At 45.0% G+C, this 21,239-nt stretch overlaps 2 protein-coding genes across 21 annotated transcripts in view; one reads left to right on the top strand and one right to left on the bottom strand.

The window, feature by feature from the left end:
• The window catches only part of LOC145252847 (BLOC-2 complex member HPS5-like), an 84,561-nt gene extending 71,010 nt beyond the window's left edge, over nucleotides 1–13,551 (bottom strand). The window contains exon 1 of the mRNA XM_080112860.1: nucleotides 13,500–13,551. The gene's annotated coding sequence lies outside the window, so the exon portion shown is untranslated. The remainder of the gene's footprint in view (nucleotides 1–13,499) is intronic.
• LOC145252844 (opioid growth factor receptor-like protein 1) overlaps nucleotides 1–21,239 on the top strand; it is a 106,536-nt gene that overhangs the window by 13,157 nt on the left and 72,140 nt on the right. For 8 of the 20 annotated variants that reach the window (XM_080112856.1, XM_080112853.1, XM_080112848.1 and 5 more), the window contains exon 1: nucleotides 12,842–13,120. The exons of 9 other annotated variants lie outside the window; for them this stretch is intronic. In XM_080112856.1, the coding sequence (XP_079968982.1) occupies nucleotides 13,052–13,120 (69 nt within the window). In that variant the 5' untranslated portion in view covers nucleotides 12,842–13,051. Of the gene's footprint in view, nucleotides 1–12,841; nucleotides 13,121–17,003; nucleotides 17,025–21,239 lie in introns of those variants that run through there. 3 more of the 20 variants (XM_080112857.1, XM_080112854.1, XM_080112851.1) reach the window with 1 other exon arrangement.

Below are 21,239 nucleotides of genomic sequence, written 5' to 3'. Positions count from 1 at the left end.
ATTTAGGATGAATGCACAATGGTACGCAAAAAATCACTTGAGGCTCTTGGTCGATCCTTGCAAGATTTGCATAGCAATGTCAGACCATTTGGGAATGCAGTAATATTGCTTGCAAGAGATTTCAGACAAATGTTACCTGTTATTCTTCAATCAACACCAGCAGATGAAATAAATGCTTGCCTCAAATACTCTACTTTTTTGTTCCATGTGAAGACATTAAACTTAACTGAAAAGATGCATGTCCAGTTGCAAACTGTTCGATCCGCACAAAAACTTTTGCATCACTTGTGGGAAATTGGGTATGAAAAAGTGCCAGCTGATCAGAGTTAAGGGCAAAATTCTTTGACTTTTAACTTCTGTAATTTCTGTAATTTTATTTCATCAAAAGAATAGTTAGTTTAAAAGGATTTTGCAGATATTCAAATTATAAGAATTTCATTTGACTGAGTGAATGAGCTATTCTTGCCGGTCAATACAAAGATGCCCATGAACTTAACGCTATTATTCAATGTGAAATTCCAAGTGAGGTAGTCAAATACAAATCCATCGACACTGTTGTGAAAGCAGATAAAGTGGTTAATTATCCAACAGCTATATTTGCCAGGGATGCCACCGCATGTATTGCAACTGAAATTTGGTGTACTAATTATCATGTTGTGAAATATAAACCAATCCAAGCTTTGCAATGGCACATAGCTTGCAGTAAAAAAAAAAATTAACAAACAATATACTAGAAACAACAATCTTAACAGGATCTTTCACAGATGAATATATCTTCATTCCATGCATTCCTATGATTCCACCGGATACATCATTACACTTTAGGAAATTGCACTTTCCAACTTTATTGTCATTTGCAATAACCATCAACAAAGGACAGGGAACAATCTTTACAGTTGTGGTCCTTACAGTTACACACTGACTGTTTTTTCACATGGACAATTTATGTTACATATTCAAGAGTCACCAATTTTCTACTCTATGAATTTTCGTAATATTTGAATATATTACTATTTTCGACATGACAATTAAGTACGGTTGTTTTTGATTAAAACCACATCTTTAAAAAAATCGATCTGTCGTAATTTGTTTCTTTACCACTAAGGTTGTCAAGATATTCACATTTAATCGCCTCTTGGGCGTTGGGTCAAGATGAAGGTTGTCCGTTCTCATTGGAGTTGGGCGCCGGGACGGGAGATTCTGAACAACTAGGAATTTTCCCTCACCTGGCGACTGGTCCAAAACGCGCTGCCCCTTCTCGACGAACTCTGCCGGTATAAAGAACATACACGGGGCTTCTGTCCACGCTGTGACGAACGCGAGCCCGAAACGATCGGGCACGCGTTTTTTAGTTGCAGCCGGATCCAGCCCTTATTGGAATACGTCGGAGAAGTAACGGCTCGCATCGATGTCGAATGTCCGCTCGATCTCAACGAAGGTTATTTTGTGTACAACATGGAGCCGCCGTTCCCCAGGGAAGAAAGAATGGTTTTCCTGGCGATCCTGGCAGTAGCGCGCATGGTGATTTGGATCACGCGCCTCAAGTTGGTCCGCGAAGGGATATCTGTTCCGGATCAGGATCTGATCGTTTACTTTAAGTAAATGCTTAAAGTAAAGATCAGAAGCGATTGGAGGAGGTTGCCTAGTGTGGAATTTGACAAGAGGTGGGTGCACAGCATTAGTTTGTGCATCCTACGAGGAGCCAAGTTTCAATACGTGTTCCCTCCTTAAGCATGGCATGGGCGGTGCTGGGTCCTTCAGAACCCATCCCGCTTAGGTTCTAGCTAAGTCATTTTAAGCAGACTCTGGACTGGTGGTACAAATGAGATCCTGTTCCTGATTTTATTTTTTGGTACTAGAGAACCTCTGAGTCTGCCCATCCCCTTTGTGCCACATCCTTGTTTTTTCAACATCCCCGGTCACTCCTCTACTCAGAGGTCACCTTCCAACCCCCCTCCACCCGTTGCTTTGTTTTCTCCCTCTTCCATTAAGGTATTTTCCCCAATCCCCATTAGGGATCGCCCTGCTTGTTTTCGGTTCCCTGGAAAACAGTGGGGGGTCTAGTCACCTTGATTAGTACAGGGGGGGGGATCACTAACAACCCAGTAGGATTTATTTTTTGTTTTTGATATGAACACTTTTGATTAGTTTTCCCCACTCCACGAACTATCTTTCTCTTAATTCAAAAACTTTTTATTTTCTAATGAAATTGAATTTTATTTTTTCACACACACACACACACACACACACACACACACACACACACAATTAAAAAAAAAAAAAAAAATGCATACACAAACACACAGACAACTGTTTATAAATTGTAAATATGTTTTTGACTCTTAAACGCTGGGGATTTATTAGTTAGATTAAGATCCACAGAGTAAATGAGGTATTTTGGTAAATGTTGCCAGTCAAGAGTAAGACTCAAAAGTTTACATTTATTACTTTTAATCACTTTAGTCACAAAGCCCCCCCCCCCCCCCGCTTCGGCGGCGCGGGGGGCGGGATCGGAGTGTGGTATCTGTTCCGGCGGGTGCTGCAGGGCTGGGACTGGCAAGGACCGGCTGTGGCTGGCAAGAACCATGTGTGGGGGTGGCCCCACGTGTCTGAGCTTGGTCAAGGTGGGGATCGCCCTGCGACCAAGGTTGCTGTCCGGCTCCCATTTCCCACCTCTCGGGAGCTGGATCCCCCTTTCCTTCCCCTTTCCCTCTCTCTCCACATTGAGAGGCGGCCTTGTGCCTGGTTTGCTCAGTGGGGAAGCAAATAAATACAAAGCCCCCCCACCCCGCTTCGGGGGCACGGGGGACAAGATCAAAGTGTAGTATCTGTTCCGGCAGATACTGCAAGCTATGACTAGCTATGACTAGCAAAGACCAGATGTGGGGGCAACCCCACATGCCTGACCATTAACCAGCTCCCATTTCCCACCTCTCGGGAGCTGGTCCCCTTTTTCCCTTCCCCCTCCCTTCACTCCTCACATTAAAAATTGGCCTTGTGCCTAATTTGCTCGGTGGGGGAGCAAATAAATACCATCTGTTCCGGCAGATACTGCAAGCTATGACTAGCTATGACTAGCAAAGACCAGATGTGGGGGTAACCCCACATGCCTGACCTTTAACCAGCTCCCATTTCCCACCTCTCGGGAGCTGATCCCCTTTTTCCCTTCCCCCTCCCTTCACTCCTCACATTAAAAATCGGCCTTGTGCCTAATTTGCTCGGTGGGGGAGCAAATAAATACCATCTGTTCCGGCAGATGCTGCAACCAAAGACCAGCTATGACTAGCAAAGACCATATGTGGGGGTAACCCCACATATCTAAACTTGGTGACTGAAGAGGCAACCCTTCATACCAACAGTTTCTAATCCAGCTCCCACTTCCCACCTCTCGGGAGCTGGTGCCCCCCTTCCCTCCTCCCTTCCCTCCATCTCCACATTAAAAAACGGCCTTGTGCCTAATTTGCTACGTGGGGAAGCAAATAAATACAAAGCCCCCCCCCCGCTTCGGCGGCACGGGGGGGGGGGACAAGATCAAAGTGTAGTATCTGTTCCGTCAGATACTGCAAAGCAAAGAATAGCAAAGACCAGCTATGACTAGCAAAGACCATATGTGGGGGTAACCCCACATATCTAAACTTGGTCAAGGTAGGGATCACCCAACGACCACAGTTACTATCCAGCTCCCTTTTCCCAGCTCTCGGGAGCTGGATCCCCCTTTTCCTCCCCCCTCCCTCTCTCTCCACATTAAAAAACGGCCTTGTGCCTAATTTGCTCAGTGGGGAAGCAAATAAATACAAAGCCCCCCCCCCCGCTTCGGCGGCACGGGGGACAAGATCAAAGTGTAGTATCTATCCGGCAGATGCTGCAAAGCTAAGACTAGCAAAGACCAGCTATGACTAGCAAAGACCATATGTGGGGGTAACCCCACATATCTAAACTTGGTCACTGAAGGGGCAACCCTTCATACCAACAGTTTCTAATCCAGCTCCCACTTCCCACCTCTCGGGAGCTGGTGCCCCCCTTTCCCTCCCCCCTCCTTCTCTCTCCACATTAAAAAACGGCCTTGTGCCTAATTTGCTCAGTGGGGAAGCAAATAAATACAAAGCCCCCCCCCCCGCTTCGGTGGCACGGGGGACAAGTTGGCCCTCGGGACAAGATCAAAGTGTAGTATCTGTTCTCTGATACATACACAGCGCTAGGCAGTGCTGTTGTGGCGACATATTCTCGTGCCCGGAACACCTGACAAGCTTGTTGGGTAGCGTTCTGTCCGCACCCCCACTTGGTCTGTATTTCTCTGCTCTTTCCCCTAACGGGGGGATCCGAGCTGATAATTTATGACCTTCCCGCGAGGGAGGGTCGGAAACACTTTCTCTCTTCCCTCCACTAACTTCCCACTCCCTCTCTCAGTTCTATCTTCCCTCTTGCCGCCTTTGGCGCCACTTCTTTTTGGCGCCAAAGTCGGCTCCCCACTTTGGACGCCGACTCCACGTCACTCATTTTGGTGAATTTATACAGGGAAGAGAGAGCTTTTTTAAAAAATGGACACCCCCAGCCCGGGGACCACCAATACAGATACCCCCAGCCAGGGGGCTACCACAAGAAAAACTGCTCCCCAAGAGGACGACTCCCCAACAGGGGAAACAAAAAGCAATGGGGCATACCGCCTGGACACTAAACCAAAGGACGCCCCCCAGAAGGGAGAAAACTCACCAGCAGCTCCCCAAGAGGGCGACTCCCCACAAAGGGGAGAAAAAACAATGTTGGACGGGGCATCCCGCTCTGACAACAAAAATCAAGAGGCAGTAGCCCCAAAGGACGATAAGGGAGACAGTGCTCCCCAAGAGGACGACTCCCCACAGAGGGGAGAAAAAACAATGTTGGACGGGGCATCCCACTCTGACAACAAAAATCAAGAGGCAGTAGCCCCAAAGGACGATAAGGGAGACAGTGCTCCCCAGGAGGGCTACTGCCCCAAAAGGGGAGCAAATCAAGAAAACGAGGGGCATACAGCCTAGACCTCCCCAAAACAAAAGGGGCAAAAGCTCCCAAGGACAATAAAGAGGACAATGCTCCCCAGGAGGCTGACTCCCCAAAAAGGGAGATATTTCCTGGAAGAAGTATAGAGCAAGGAGAGTCGGTCCCAAAGGAAAGCGGAAAGGGAAATGCCCCTCAAAATAGTAACCCTTCCGCAAAAGAACAGCAAAAACAGTCCAACCTCACCAAAGATCCAACACCAACAAAAGGGTCGGCATGGGGGAAGACTGTAGAGAAGCAACTGTCCCCTTAAGAGTATAGAGACTTGTACTTGACCAAGTACAGACAATACATAGAGGGGGCAGAAATTAAACCAGTGCCAGGCGCTTGGGAGGCAATCGAAGACAGAGTCCTCTCCCTCATCATCTCGGATATGCTGGAAAACCGCCTCCTAGGGATGAAAAAGGAAGACATGGCGGGGCTCCTACACAAGCTAAACATCCCGGTACTATACCTGTACCAGAAGAGCTACGCCATGTGGGACATCCTCCTACCCACCAAGGAAGATGCGGAGAGACTCTCCCTACAGGAAATTAAGTATGGGAGAATAAAACTAAAGCCCGAATACCAGGGTAGGACAAGGACCCGGGTGCAGGTATTCAATGTACCTATGCAAATATCAGCAGAAATCCTGGGATCCTTCTTCAGACAGTTCGGCGAGGTGGAAAAAATAACCCCAGTGCGGTCGAAAACCGGCATGCACTTGGGCAGCTACACTGTGGCCATGAGGCTAAAGAAAGAAGGCTTCCAGGCGATACCAGCACAGCTGACATTTAAGGAGGCAACTATGACAGTAGTGGTGGAGGGGCGTCGTCCGCACTGCTGGTTCTGCCAAAAGCAGGGTCACATGGCCAAAAGCTGCCCTCAAAGGTCAACTCCTACTCAAGTGACACTAAAGGCGGTCCCAACCTCTGAGACAGCACCAGTGTCCAAACAGGCTGTCACAACTCCTGCAACCGGAGCACCAACCCCAGCACCGAGGAAACCAAAAACTACGCAGGAGGCCAAAGGGGAGAAATGGATCACGGTAATGAGGCGGAAACGGAAGCCCACAATCCCATCTGCCACCATCCCACCACCAACCCAACAACCGAGGCAGCAACAATAACAGCAGCCTCCACAACAGCCGCAGCAACAGCCACGGTAGCAGACACAGCAGCAGCAGCCAAACCAGCCGTTGAACCAGCCGCAGCAACAACATCAGCTGCCGCGGCCAATTCCACAACCAATGCCACGAAAACAGCGGCAACAATAAAAACAGCAGCAGCCAAAGCAGCAGCAGCAACAGCCAGAACAGGAGCAGCAGCAACAAAAACGGCTGCAGCAACCAGAACAGTAACAGCATCAACCAGAGAAACAGAAATTAGAGGAGCAGTAACAACCAACGGTTCCCACACCAATTGAGACGGGGACCAAGCGAAGAAAACACTGCTCCTCTGAGGATGAATCTGCTAGCGAGAGGGAGAGGAACTCAACCTCATCACTCCCCGGTTCATTCAAAAGAATAAAAAAGAAAAGCAAAAAAAGGAAAGGGGAAGAAAAGGCAGCCCCCACTCCCTGTGAGCATACACCACCTCTAACAACAACACAACCCACTTCCACCCCCATACCACATACTGCACCAACACTAGACACCGCACCAACACCAACATCAGACACCGCACCAACACTAGACATTGCACCAACACCAACACCAGACACAACACCAACACTAGACACCGCACCAACACCAACACCAGACACCACACAGACACTCGTCCCCACACCAATGCAAATTGAGCCGCCATCCCAGAAAGAAAAGAATGAACCCGGGAGGGGGAGAGACCCTTCAGATTCTCCCACTTACGGACTCACTCTAATAGGGACTCTCGCACTCGAAATGAGAGAGGAACTTTGTTTTGTAGACCCCCTGTCTGTGGCAATGGGCTTACCACACCGGCAGAGAAAAAAATTTAAAACCTCTGCTGGACTGCCAACAGATAGGGGGAAAAGACGTTAATGTCCCCTCTAATTTCCCGGACGCCCCACGGCTAACAACTTTCGTCAGGCTTCCTGAGGCCTGCAAAACCAACATGTGGACAATGCTGGAGGCCACTGAAGGGGCGAGTCCGGGAATTGAGCTGATTAGGAAAAATGACCCTTCCCTTGAGGAACTCGCAAAACAATGCAAGGGAAGGGTTCCAGTGTTGGTCCATCCGTCACTCTATAGGGCCCTTAAATTGACTTACCCTTTGGATGTCGGCGGCATTGTGAGAGAAGGTCAGGACATGAAAAACCTGACCACCTTGAGCATTGCACACAATGTCGGTGTCCTTTCCCCGGCTGACTTCGGAGCTGAGTGTAACACACCTTAAGGTAGGTACCATGGCTTTGAATTTGGCTAGTCTGAATGCGAGGGGCTTGAGATCATCGGGCGGGGCGGCTCGCCTCCGGCATGACCTCTTGTCCCTGGGAGTGGATGTTGCTGCGATTCAGGAGACGCATTTCGTTTCCTCTGTGGACTGTCAGGTGCTGGCCCGAGACTTTGAGGTTTTCTCAGCATATGGCAGCCCGCGGGGGAAGGGAGTATCCTTGCTAGTTAAACGTACTGTTTCCGCGACGGTCGACGTTATCCATAGGGATGCGGAGGGCAGGCTGGTCATGGCAGATGTTGCCGTAAAAGATTCTGTGTTTCGGGTGATTGCGGTTCATGCGCCCAGCACCGCTCGTGAGAGGGTCTCATTCTTCAGTCAGCTTGACGCGTTTGTAGATTGTCGGAAGCGGGTAGTCCTAATGGGGGATTTGAATGCCATCTTAGACCCCGACATAGATAAGGTAGGAGGCGGAGCTAGAGGGTCGGAGAGGTGCGAGTCCAGCCTGGCTGACCTGATGGCTAGATGCGGACTGGTCGACAGGTTTTGGGTCGAGCATCCAGGGCGGGAAATGTGGACGTGGACCAATAGCGTTTCCTCCTATCCAAATACCTATTTGGACAGGATGTTAGTTAGGAGAGGCGAAGTAGACTTCCTATCCTGTCCCACGTTCACTTGGCTAGGCCAGACGGACCATAAATTAGTTATGGCCCGGTTGAAGCTAGGAAATAGGCCTAAGTTAGCGGGGAACTGGAAGTTAAACACCTCCCTTCTGGAGATACAAGACTTCCAAGATAAGTTAAGAGAATTGATTAAAAAGGCATTAGTGGGGGCGGTTACCGGGAGTAAGTGGTGGTTAGGTCTCAAAGCCAAGATCAGAAGCTTTTCCGCACTAGATAAGGCCAAGACGAAGAAGCAGCTAGAGCAGAAACTAGCCCAGGCTATGGGGGAGGGTGATAGGGTTAATCAGGAACTAGCTAAGCAGGACCTTCTACGCGAGACTAGCGAGCGTTACAAAGGCCAAGTAGTTAGAGCTAGGCTTAGAAAGATAGGCAATGAAGCAGTCAATTCTGATGCAGACATGCGCCGTGAGGTTTCTAGGTGTGGCTCGGACAAATACATTGCGAAAGTCAAACATCCGGATTGACACACCCTGGAATCGACTTGGGAGATCTGCGAGGGGTTTCGAGAACATTTCGAGGAGCGTTTTACGCAGCAGCCCGATCTTCCGGTCCTTGAGTTTAGCGACTATTTGGCCGACTCTCCCCGCCTCGAGGCGGCTAGTTGTGAGGGCCGGGTGACAGAGCGGGAGGTCTTTACTGCGCTGAAGCAGGTCAGCTGTGAAAGATCACCAGGACTTGATGGTCTGCCATACAAACTGTACTTGAGGCTGTCGCCCATGTTTCTGCCTCTTATGGCGGATATGTTCAACCATTGGTTTGCTCAGAGATCCATCCCAGGGCAGGTGACCAAGGAAGTGATCACATTGCTGAAGATAGGTGACGGGCATGGAGGGGAAGAGTTAGACGACTACAGGCCCATAACTCTGCTAAACACAGAGTTGAAGATTTTGGCCAAGGTCCTGTCGAATCGGCTGCAGGTTGTTATCGACGAGTTGGTTGAACCGAAACAGAACTACGCTGTGGAGATCGATTCAGAACAACTTGCACCTGATCCGCACGATCCAAGAGGGGGGAATAGATGACGACATGGAAGCAGCGCTGATCAACTTAGATCAGTCCAAAGCTTTCGATAGGGTTGACCATCGTTTCCTGGCATCTGTCTTAGAGGCTGCCGGTTTTAAACCGGACTTTTGCAAGTGGATCTCCATAATGTATCGACAGCCCATGGCTGTCGTGCAAGTCAACGGAAAGCGCTCGAAACCCTTTGTTATCTCTCAGTCGGTTCGTCAGGGTTGTCCGCTGTCGCCCCTGCTTTATGTCCTGGCTTTGGAGCCTCTTCTCCGCAAGCTGAGACATGGGGAGGCAAATTCGGCTCTGCACGGAATGGCTCTACCTGGTGGCTCAGCTGCCAAGGTATCCGCGTTCGCTGATGATGTCACGGTTTTCGTGTCGGGCTTCAGAGACATTGAGGTCGTGTCGGAGGCACTCACACAGTACGAAAGAATCACGGGGGCCAAGATAAACCGCAACAAGTCGGTAGGACTGCGGTTGGGCGCATGGAGTGGCAGCGCAAACCTCCCGGCGCCCTTCAGCTGGACAGATGGCCCGGTCCGGTTCCTCGGCGTGTGGTTCAGACCGGGTCTCCAGCTTGACAAGAATTGGTTGGAAGTACGGTCAAAGGTGGAGGCTGCAGTCAATTCGTGGCTTCCTAGGAAACTTTCCTTAAAGGGTAGAGCTGAGGCGTGCGGCACTTACGTTTTTCCTCTCATCCTTTACCGACTGGCCGTACTTCCCTTGCCTGCACAACACCTAAAAGCTCTTGTCGAACTCTTGTCCTCGCTCCTTTGGGACAGAGGAAGACACTGGGTGAGCAGACAGGTCTGTATTCAACGTCCGTGTGAGGGAGGCTTTGGAATGCCGGACTTGAAGTGTCATCGAGATGCTGAGAGGCTGGCCTTCCTGAGCCACTATATGCAGGATGACCAACCGTGGCACCCCGTGGTTACTGCCGCCTTCCCCAACCTCGTTCTTGACCCCTCCATCGAGAGCCGTCGCAGGCCGCGGGGAGAATCTGCCTACATGAAAGTGTGCCGAGCCGCGCTAAAAGGACTACCAAGGTCCAGTGACCTTGTGACTGCTACCCGTAGGGAACTCCACAGGGATCTAGTGAAGGGGGCCGCCGACGACCCGCTATGCGAGCGTTTGGGGTGGCAGCAGAGTGAGATCCGCTCCGCGTGGAGCTGGGCGCCAGGTTCGAGTCATCTGAACAATTCGGAGTTCTCTCTGACCTGGCGATTGGCCCGAAATGCACTTCCACTCAACAACATACAATGCAGTTCCGGGTTTTTGGAGTCGCCTGATTGTCCCCGTTGTGGGACAATGGCCGTAGAAACTACGGATCATGCTTTCTTCGATTGCCGCGAACTCCGCCAGTACTGGTCGTATGTCAGCGGAGTGACGGCTCGCATCGATCCTGAGCATCCTCGCCAAATTACTGTATCCAATGTTGTGGACAACGTGAGGCCGCCGTGGGACCGGGAAAGACAAATGGTCTATGTTACGATCCTGGCCGTGGCGAGAATGGTGATTTGGACGTCGCGTCTGCAAGGTTGCCAGGGGGTGTTGTCTTTTTCTGATCAAGATCTGATCGCTTTCTTTAAACACCAACTACGGGTGAAGATCAGATGTGATAGAAGAAGGCTGCATCGCGCGGCATTTGACAGAAGATGGATACATGTGGCAAGTCTGTGTGTACGAAGAGGAGCCAAATTTGAATACGTGTTCCCCGCCTAGGTGTGGAACGCGCAGTTCTGTAAAGTAAAATTAAACAAGTAGCCTTTCAGCTAGCTGAGTGTGTGTTCCATCCCTCCCTGATTAGGAAGCCTCCAAGATCCCCATCCCCTCTTACCCTCAATTTTTGTTTTCACCCCTTCCTCTAAATTTTATCCATCTTGGAGAAAAAGAAATACAAACTAACCTCCATCCCTTACCCACAAAAATTTCTTTTCTCCATTCACCCCCATCTAGAGGGCATCCTCACCTAGAGACTGACCCGCAGAAGCGAGGTTCCTTTTACAAACCTAGTGGAACGGGCAGTCTATCAACTAGACGGGGTTGGGAGGGTCCTACTAATCACCTTTTGTTTTTTCTTCCCCCGCCTTCGACACAAATGAGTTATTGTACCATTTTATTGTTATCTTTTTTGTTTTTACATGTCAATAAAAAATGTTTTAAAAATTGGGAGTTAAGTAGGACGTCCCCCAATATGAAAGGGTGAATGCGGTATTATGGTGAAAGAAGATACTAGCTGGGAGAAACTTTTGACTTTGTTTAGTTCTGGAGTGACAAGGATGACCAACCACCCCCACAATCCCCCCTTTTGAGTTGGCAATGTGCCTAAGTTTTTTGTTCATCGTTGATTTTGACTGTATTTTTTAACATGAATAAAAGATTTAATATCTCAAAGTGTAGTATCTATTCCGACAGATGCTGCAAAGCTAAGACTAGCAAAGACCAACTATGACTAGCAAAGATCATATGTGGGGCCAACCCCACATATCTAAACTTGGTCACTGAAGGGGCAACCCTTCATACCAACAGTTTCTAATCCAGCTCCCATTTCCCACCTCTCGGGAGCTGGTGCCCCCTTCCCTCCCCCCTTCCCTCCATCTCCACATTAAAAAATGGCCTTGTGCCTAATTTGCTACGTGGGGAAGGAAATAAATAAAAAGCCCCCCCCCCCCGCTTCGAGGGCACTGGGGACAAGATCAAAGTGTAGTATCTGTTCCGGCAGATGCTGCAAGCAAAGACCAGCTATGACTAGCAAAGACCATATGTGGGGGTAACCCCACATATCTGAACTTGGTCAAGGTAGGGATCACCCTACGACCACAGTTACTATCCAGCTCCCTTTTCCCACCTCTCGGGAGCTGCATCCCCCTTTCCCTCCCCCCTCCCTCTCTCTCCACATTAAAAAACGGCCTTGTGCCTAATTTGCTCAGTGGGGAACCAAATAAACATAAAGCCCCCCCTCCGCTTCGGCAGCACGGGGGGACAAGATCAAAGTGTAGTATCTGTTCCGGCAGATGCTGCAAAGCTAAGACTAGCAAAGACCAGCTATGACTAGCAAAGACCATATGTGGGGCCAACCCCACATATCTAAACTTGGTCACTGAAGGGGCAACCATACCAACAGTTTCTAATCCAGCTCCCATTTCCCACCTCTCGGGAGCTGGTGCCCCCCTTCCCTCCCCCCTTCAGTCCATCTCCACATTAAAAAACGGCCTTGTGCCTAATTTGCTACGTGGGGAAGCAAATAAATACAAAGACTCTGAACCCTTCCTCTCCCCAATCTCTTGTAGGGCCTTGTGCCTAATTTTGTTGTTTAAGAATCTTTTGTTTTTTACTTAAGTGTATTTTCAAAATTTTTTAAAAGCAATAAAATATATAAACAAGATCAAAGTGTAGTATCTGTTCTTCAGATACTACACTTCAATTTCTTGGTCTCTGTTCGTGGAGGAGAAATCCTTCATGACTGAGACAATTTTTATTTTTTGTTCCTTTTCTCCACATTAAAAAACGACCCTGGTGTCTAACTCTGTCCCGTGGGGAGGCATTATAAATAGGAAAAATAGACGAATTTAACTTTCAGGGTTGATTTAACCTGCATGTTAATCTACAACAATATCCAAGTTTTTCAGACTGTTAATGCAATCGCATAAAAAAGTTGAATCTCATTTATATTTTTCTTTGAATTAGCATACGGTAGTGTACGGGGGGGGGGGTTCATTTTTTTCCATGTAAATAATAAAACCGAAACTTCGTCAACAGGAAATAACATACATTTCAGAATCATTCACATTTTGTTTCACTTTTGCTGAAAAGTAAACTAAAGTTATAAATCCTCTTATAATTTAAGGAGCTTTCAAAGAGAAATCAACTTTACAGGCGAAAAGAGGAAAGTAAACTTATATTTTTATGTAACAAATCGATTTTGAGCCAATTTCTGCTTTTGAACAAAATTAGAATATATTTTTTATAAAAATGAGCAAAACACGTCACGAATACAAAATTGGTTATATGGGTTTTAATTTTAGCTTCAGCACAGAAACGGTAAGATAATTTGTTTCGTTTTTTTTTTTTTTGTTTACTTGCTTACTCACAAGGATAAAGTTGACGATAAAATTCATGTGATTAAATCTAGCTTCCCCAAAAGGGGAACTCTGGATAGGAAAATAAAATAGTTATGTTAGGTGTGAACTATTTAAGCCTTCGTTCCGAAACCTTGCAGGCGACCGCCTGAAATTGTTTCCAATACATCGGTAAACACTGTATGCTTTTCGAGCTGAATAAACATGTTAAATTGAATAAAAACATGAAAATTATATCCAGTTTGGTAGAAAAGTAACTTATCTTGCCTTTGATAACATATGTTTGTTATATATTTGTTTTTTGACAACTTTTTCGAATCTATGTGTACAGTAATACAAACCCGGATCTTTTTTTAGAAGAGGCTCCTCACCAGCTTCACCACCACCACCACCACCGTCACCCAAGAAACAGACAAAATGCAAATTTTCCTATTTACTTACCTCCCCACGAGGTCGGTTTTTAATGTGGGGAAAATCCAGCTTTACACTAAGTGCACTCTGGATAGGAACAAAAATTAAAATTGACTTAGTCATGAAGGATTTTTTGTAAATGTTACCTTACGCTACAACAGAACACCGACCACCGACCACTCTAATTTGTTTTTTTTAAGGTATTCAAGATCGCTGACAACGGATCTGATAATCAAACCCGTCGCAAATTTACCGCAAATGGACCTTGGGGCTATTTTGTGCCATTTCACCATCTTCGGTAGTGTTTTTACGTTCGCGTGCGAACGGACGTAGTGAAGAATCTTTAAGCGGCCATTTGAAGTTTAAAAAAAAGAAAAATGCGGTAAATTTAGTGCTGCTACGCTACAACAGAACACCGACCACTCTAATTTGCTTTTTTAGGGGTATTCGAGGTCGCTAACAACGAATCTGATAATCAAACCCGTCGCAAATTTACCGCAAATGAACCTTGGGGCTATTTTGTGCCATATCACCACCTTCGGTAGTGTTTTTACGTTCGCGTGCGAACGGACGTAGTGAAGAATCTTTAAGCGGCCATTTGAAGTTTAAAAAAAAGAAAAATGCGGTAAATTTAGTGCTACGCTACAACAGAACACCGACCACTCTAATTTGCTTTTTTAGGGGTATTCGAGGTCGCTAACAACGAATCTGATAATCAAACCCGTCGCAAATTTACCGCAAATGAACCTTGGGGCTATTTTGTGCCATTTCACCATCTTCGGTAGTGTTTTTACGTTCGCGTGCGAACGGACGTAGTGAAGAATCTTTAAGCGGCCATTTGAAGTTTAAAAAAAAGAAAAATGCGGTAAATTTAGTGCTACGCTACAACAGAACACCGACCACTCTAATTTGCTTTTTTAGGGGTATTCGAGGTCGCTAACAACGAATCTGATAATCAAACCCGTCGCAAATTTACCGCAAATGAACCTTGGGGCTATTTTGTGCCATTTCACCATCTTCGGTAGTGTTTTTACGTTCGCGTGCGAACGGACGTAGTGAAGAATCTTTAAGCGGCCATTTGAAGTTTAAAAAAAAGAAAAATGCGGTAAATTTAGTGCTACGCTACAACAGAACACCGACCACTCTAATTTGCTTTTTTAGGGGTATTCGAGGTCGCTAACAACGAATCTGATAATCAAACCCGTCGCAAATTTACCGCAAATGAACCTTGGGGCTATTTTGTGCCATTTCACCATCTTCGGTAGCAGTGTCAGAAATTTCGTGAAAATAGTGAATAATTCCACCCCATCTTTCCAAGCTTATAACTCCTCGAAAAATGTAATTCAAGCCCTAATTTTTTTTTTCAATTAAAGGAGTAAGGACCAAGGTTTTATTTAAAAAAAACAAAAAACAAAACAATGTGTTTTTTTTTTTTTTAAAAGGTTTTAAACTTCGGACTTTACAGGTAAATTTCTAAAAAACTGATTTTTTTTTTTGTTTTAAATTTGAATATATTATTTATTGACCTTTTCTCTTCAATTTGTGATATATAAACCTATTAAACATAAATTAATTATTTACTTTTTAATAGACATTTCAAAATGAGAGGTGTAAATTATTCGACCCCCTATCTTTCTAAGCTTATAACTCCTCGAAAAATGTAATTCAAGCCCTAATTTTTTTTTCAATTAAAGGAGCAAGGACCAAGGTTTCATTAAAAAAAAAAAAAAAAGACAAAAAGAAAAAATGTGTTCTTATAAAATAAGGTTTTAAACTTCGGACTTTACAGGTAAATTTCTAAAAAACTGATTTTTTTTTTGTTTTAAATTTGAATATATTATTTATTGACCTTTTCTCTTCAATTTGTGATATATAAACCTATTAAACATAAATTAATTATTTACTTTTTAATAGACATTTCAAAATGGGGGGGGCGTGAAAATGGGGGGGCGTGAAAATGGGGGGGCGTGAATTTAAAAAAAACGTTTGTCTAAAATATTATATTCGGTTTATTGGAAAGAACATAAAATTTCACATTGACCCTGAAAATATCGTAAAAATAGAATCAATAGAAAAATTTTGATAGATTTTTAAAATTTAAAAATTTAAAAATATTGAGTTTAAAAATTGAAAAATATTGAGTTCGGAAAATTCATTACTGTTTTAAAAAAAAAATAAAAATATTTTTATTACTTTTAAAACAACTGTAATAGTTTATTTTGGAAGTATAATCCATAAAGAAAATAAATAACCCACTTTTAACAGAGAAATTACGAGATTTTTATATTGTATTCGCAGTTTCGTGTTAGGGGTGTCAAAAATTCCTACAAAAATTCTGATACTGCTACATCTTCGGTAGTGTTTTTACGTTCGCGTGCGAACGGACGTAGTGAAGAATCTTTAAGCGGCCATTTGAAGTTTAAAAAAAAGAAAAATGCGGTAAATTTAGTGCTACGCTACAACAGAACACCGACCACTCTAATTTGCTTTTTTAGGGGTATTCGAGGTCGCTAACAACGAATCTGATAATCAAACCCGTCGCAAATTTACCGCAAATGAACCTTGGGGCTATTTTGTGCCATTTCACCATCTTCGGTAGTGTTTTTACGTTCGCGTGCGAACGGACGTAGTGAAGAATCTTTAAGCGGCCATTTGAAGTTTAAAAAAAAGAAAAATGCGGTAAATTTAGTGCTACGCTACAACAGAACACCGACCACTCTAATTTGCTTTTTTAGGGGTATTCGAGGTCGCTAACAACGAATCTGATAATCAAACCCGTCGCAAATTTACCGTTCGCATGGTATTAACCCCTGACCAGGGACTATTTTCGCCATTATACAGCTTCCATTTACTAGGTACGGGCAAAATGAATGCCGATGCTCAAAATGTATAAATATTTTGATCCCTTCCTTTACTTAAAAATTCACCAAAAAGCAGGAAATTAACCAATTTTAATAAAATTTTCAGTATTTATCAAATAATGATCGCGAAATATTATGAACTAATTGTAATATATTGGATATTATCTCCCTTGCACTTCAATGAACTACGGATTATCTCCCTTGCACTTCAATGAACTACCACTAGAGGGCGCGACAGTCTTTAAATCTGTTCTTTTGTAAAAGGACCGGGAGACGATCTTTCCCTACGAGACGTACCGTCTGCCGATCTATCTATAATGTTATTTTGTCTTGTGCATTTTTATTCATTATGCATTGTTAATGTTGATACACTTCAATTGGCGACGAAGAACGAATAATGCGGAGGAGTAACAAGACAATTTAAAATTAAAAGCGAACACCCACAACAAATCGAACGAGGAAAGTTGCCGAGTGGCGGATAAAAATGGCTTTATTAGGCACCATTGGAGAATGGAATAGTGCGGAAGAAGAATGGTCGCACTATATTGAGAGAGTAAAGTTTTTTTTTTACTGCCAATGATGTGTTGAATGAAGGTAAGAAACGTGCTATATTTTTGTCGGTTATTGGGGCAAAAAATTATGCTATTCTCAGGGGTTTAGCCGAAAACAGGCCAGAGCAGAAAACATTTGAAGAACTATGTATTCTGATGGAGAGGCACATCAGGCCGGCCCCCAACGAGATACATGAACGTTTCTTATTCAACACGAGAGACAAACAAGAAGGTGAGTCCATTAGTGAATATGTGGCCACACTGAGAAAAATGTCGGAACATTGCAACTTTGAAGAAAAAGTAAATGAACACATACGTGATCGTTTGGTTGTGTGAGTGAAAGATGAGAAGATACAGGAGCGCTTGCTGGGCGAAAGAATGCTAACTTTTCACAAGGCCATTGAAATAGCAGTGTCTATGGAATCGGCAAGGAAATATTCCAAGTTGATGTTGGGAGCACAGACGAGTGGAAGTGAAACGTCCGTACACAGGTTACCATTAAAACGAGAGTGTTATCGTTGTGGAAGCACTGGCCACCAAGCGGACAAGTGCCAGTTTAAAAACAAGGAATGTTTTAAATGCAGGCGAATAGGGCATACTCGTCGGAAGTGTAGGCAAGAAGAGAGCAGGCCTCCTAGCTCCGCAACACGAGGTAAGGAAAGCAGGATAGTGAACAATGTGGAGGAAAATTGTTGTGAAGAAATGGAAATAAGTATGGAAAGGCTAGACTTGCACACAGTTGCTAACCTTCGGACACCACCAGTATTAGTGGAACTGCTAATTAATCAAGAGAAAGTGGTCATGGAAGTGGACACTGGAGCTGCATGCACAGTAATGAGCCTAGAAAAATTCAATAAAATTGGCCAAGTTCGTGATCTAAAGGAAAGCCATGTCAAGTTGAGAACGTACACTGGTGAATTAGTGAAACCACATGGGACCACAGACGTGGAAGTAATCCAGGAAGGGTTAAAGCATCGACCACCTTTGCTGGTGGTGAAAGGTAATGTACCGACACTTCTTGGCCGCAACTGGTTGAATAAGGTAAAGCTGGATTGGAGAAGCATGTTTCCTTTATACCAGGATGATTCCCCTTTGAGGTTGGAAAGGCTTTTAAAAGAATTTGATTCGCTGTTCAGTGAAGAAATGGGGTGTTTAAAGGATTTTAAGGTCAAAATACCCATTGATAAAACGGTGAGTCCCAAATTTTGTCGGGCAAGACCAGTACCTTATGCCATAAAAGCGGATGTGGAAAAGGAGCTAGATCGCCTGGAAAACCAGGGAATTTACAAAAGAGTGGAATACTCTAGGTGGGCTGCCCCCATTGTACCGGTTGCCAAAAATAATGAAGGCATCCGGATCTGTGGAGATTACAAACAAACAGTAAACCGGGCATCACCATGTGACTATTACCCTCTTCCTCGGACAGAAGATATATTTGCTACTTTGAAAGGGGGTCAAAAATTTAGCAAGCTCGACTTGAGCCATGCCTATCAGCAGCTGGAATTTGATGCAGAAACCCAGGAACTGCTAACAGTAAACACTCACCAAGGATTATACCAGCCCACCAGACTACAATTTGGGGTACATAGTGCTACAGGGATTTTTCAAAGGGAGATGGACAAAAGATTGAAGAACATTCCTTTTTGCAAGGTGCGTGTGGATGACATCCTGGTTTCAGGTAGTGATGACAGTAGTCATCTGAAGAATTTATACAGTGTATTTGCTGCTCTAGATAAGGCCGGATTGAAATTAAAGAGAAGTAAGTGCAAGTTTCTCCTTCCTGAAGTGACATATCTGGGTTTCAGAATTAGTAAGGAAGGCATAGCGCCTCTTCCAGACAAAGTAGCCGCCATGACAGAGGCACCTCGACCGCAAAACATCACAGAATTAAGAGCCTACCTAGGGGCACTTAACTATTATCATAGTCATTTGCCAAACTTATCAACTATACTTGAACCGCTTCACAACTTAATGAGGAAGGGTGCTCCCTGGGTATGGGGTGCTGGACAAACCAGGGCTTTTGAAGAAACAAAGAAAATGCTGTATTCTGCACCTCTTTTAACTCATTTTGATCCATCTAGACCGATTCTGGTGCAAGTAGATGCTTCTCTCTATGGACTGGGAGCTGTAATGGCTCACAAAATGAAAGATGGAAGGGAGAAACCAGTATGCTACGTATCACGAACGCTGTCTGAGGCAGAACGGAATTATGTGCACATTGAGAAGGAGGGGCTGGCCCTAGTCTTTGCGGTGAAAAAGTTGCACCAATATCTGTATGGGAATAATTTTACGTTGTTCACTGACCACAAACCGTTATTGGGGTTGTTTGCTGAAAACAAGCCGATCCCTTCTCTTGCTGCTGCCAGAGTTCAACGCTGGGCCATATTTCTGGCTGTCTATAATTACAGGTTGGAGTATCGTGCCGGGTCCCTTAATGGAAATGCAGATTGCCTCAGTCGTCTTCCAATCAGTGTGCAGGAGCAAGATGTCACACCTAATTCTAACAGGATACACATGATGAACTTGGTTGATGCTCCAGTGACTGTGGCGGCAGTGAGATTGGAGACAAGAAGAGACCCTACTTTGAGTCGGGTGTACGAATACATCCTGAATGGCTGGAGTAGGTGTATTCCAGACACAGCAATGAAGCCCTACTTCAACAAACGGACAGAGTTGACATGTGAAGATGGTACCGTATTATGGGGGAGTAGAGTAGTAATTCCGGCTATACTCAGAACAAAAGTGTTGCAGCAATTACATCAGACACACATAGGGATCGTGCGAATGAAGGCCCTTGCTCGCAGCTATGTGTGGTGGCCAAATCTTGATGCAGATATTGAGAGAGCCGGTAAAGCTTGTGGAACCTGCATACATTATCAAAGCAACCCCGGCAAGGCTCCCATTCACTGCTGGGAATATCCAAGTTCACCATGGGAGAGAGTCCACTTAGATTATGCGGGTCCATTTTTGGGGCACATGTTTTTGATAGTAGTGGATGCTCATTCAAAGTGGACTGAAGTTTGCATTACAAAATCATCTTCTGCTATGACCACAATTGAAAAATTGAGAGGGATCTTCACAACTCATGGACTACCGGTATTAATTGTGAGTGACAACGGTCCCTGTTTTACAAGTGAAGAATTCAAAGCATTCATGAATGCTAATGGAATTCGGCACATTTTCACAGCTCCTTACCATCCTTCCTCGAATGGACTAGCAGAACGCAGTGTACGCACCTTCAAGGAAGCGCTTAAAAGGATGAATACAGACGGCAAGGCAACACTTGAAACCAAGGTGAACCGATTTTTATTCACTTATAGGATAACTCCAAACTCATCAACTGGGGTTTCTCCTGCCGAGCTGATGTTCAAACGGCAGTTACGAACAGCGTTTCATTTGGCAAAGCCAGACACGTACAAAGCTATGGATGTAAAAAATAAAATGGAAAGGGGGAGCAAGGTAATGGTGCCGCTCCGTGAATTTAAAGTAGCCGATCCTGTGCTTGTGCGTAACTATGGATCTACTCAGCGATGGATTGAAGGTACCATTACCAGACAGTTGGGAGCAGTGAATTTTGAAGTGGAAACCGGTAGAGGGCTAGTAAGGAGGCATGTGGACCAGCTTGTGAAACTCTCATCACCAGTAGCAGTGGAACTTACGCCTGAGATACAAGCTGATAATGCTGCAAAGAATCTTGAGAGTTTCGGCACACCTGAAGTTTCCAGCACACCTGACAGTCCTGAGGAAAGTTTAATACCTGAGAGCAGGCATATGGAAGAGGTTGCAGAGACTCCAGCAGTGGTAGAAAAATCGGCATCACCACCCTCTCGCAAGTCAGGGCGTATTCGGAGACCACCAAAAAAATTTGAAGACTATGTTCGTGATCCAGAGTAAGATTGAAGGGATGTAATACTCCCTTGCACTTCAATGAACTACGGATTATCTCCCTTGCACTTCAATGAACTACCACTAGAGGGCGTGACAGTCTTTAAATCTGTTCTTTTGTAAATAAAAGGACCGGGAGACGATCTTTCCCTACGAGACGTACCGTCTGCCGATCTATCTATAATGTTATTTTGTCTTGTGCATTTTTATTCATTATGCATTGTTAATGTTGATACACTTCACTAATTATTTTTATTTAAATCTTAGTGGAAATGTATTATTTTGTTTAAACAAAAAATACCTTTACTAAAGTTATGGTTTTCAGTAGCAAATAAAAAACGCAAGAACTTATTTTCGCTTTTTTTATATAAAT

The sequence above is a fragment of the Euprymna scolopes genome, chromosome 29, assembly GCF_053919585.1.
Source record: "Euprymna scolopes isolate OS-2025 chromosome 29, ASM5391958v1, whole genome shotgun sequence".
In the NCBI taxonomy this organism is placed as follows: Eukaryota; Metazoa; Mollusca; class Cephalopoda; order Sepiida; family Sepiolidae; genus Euprymna; species Euprymna scolopes.
This window is presented reverse-complemented; position numbering and strand designations above follow the sequence as displayed.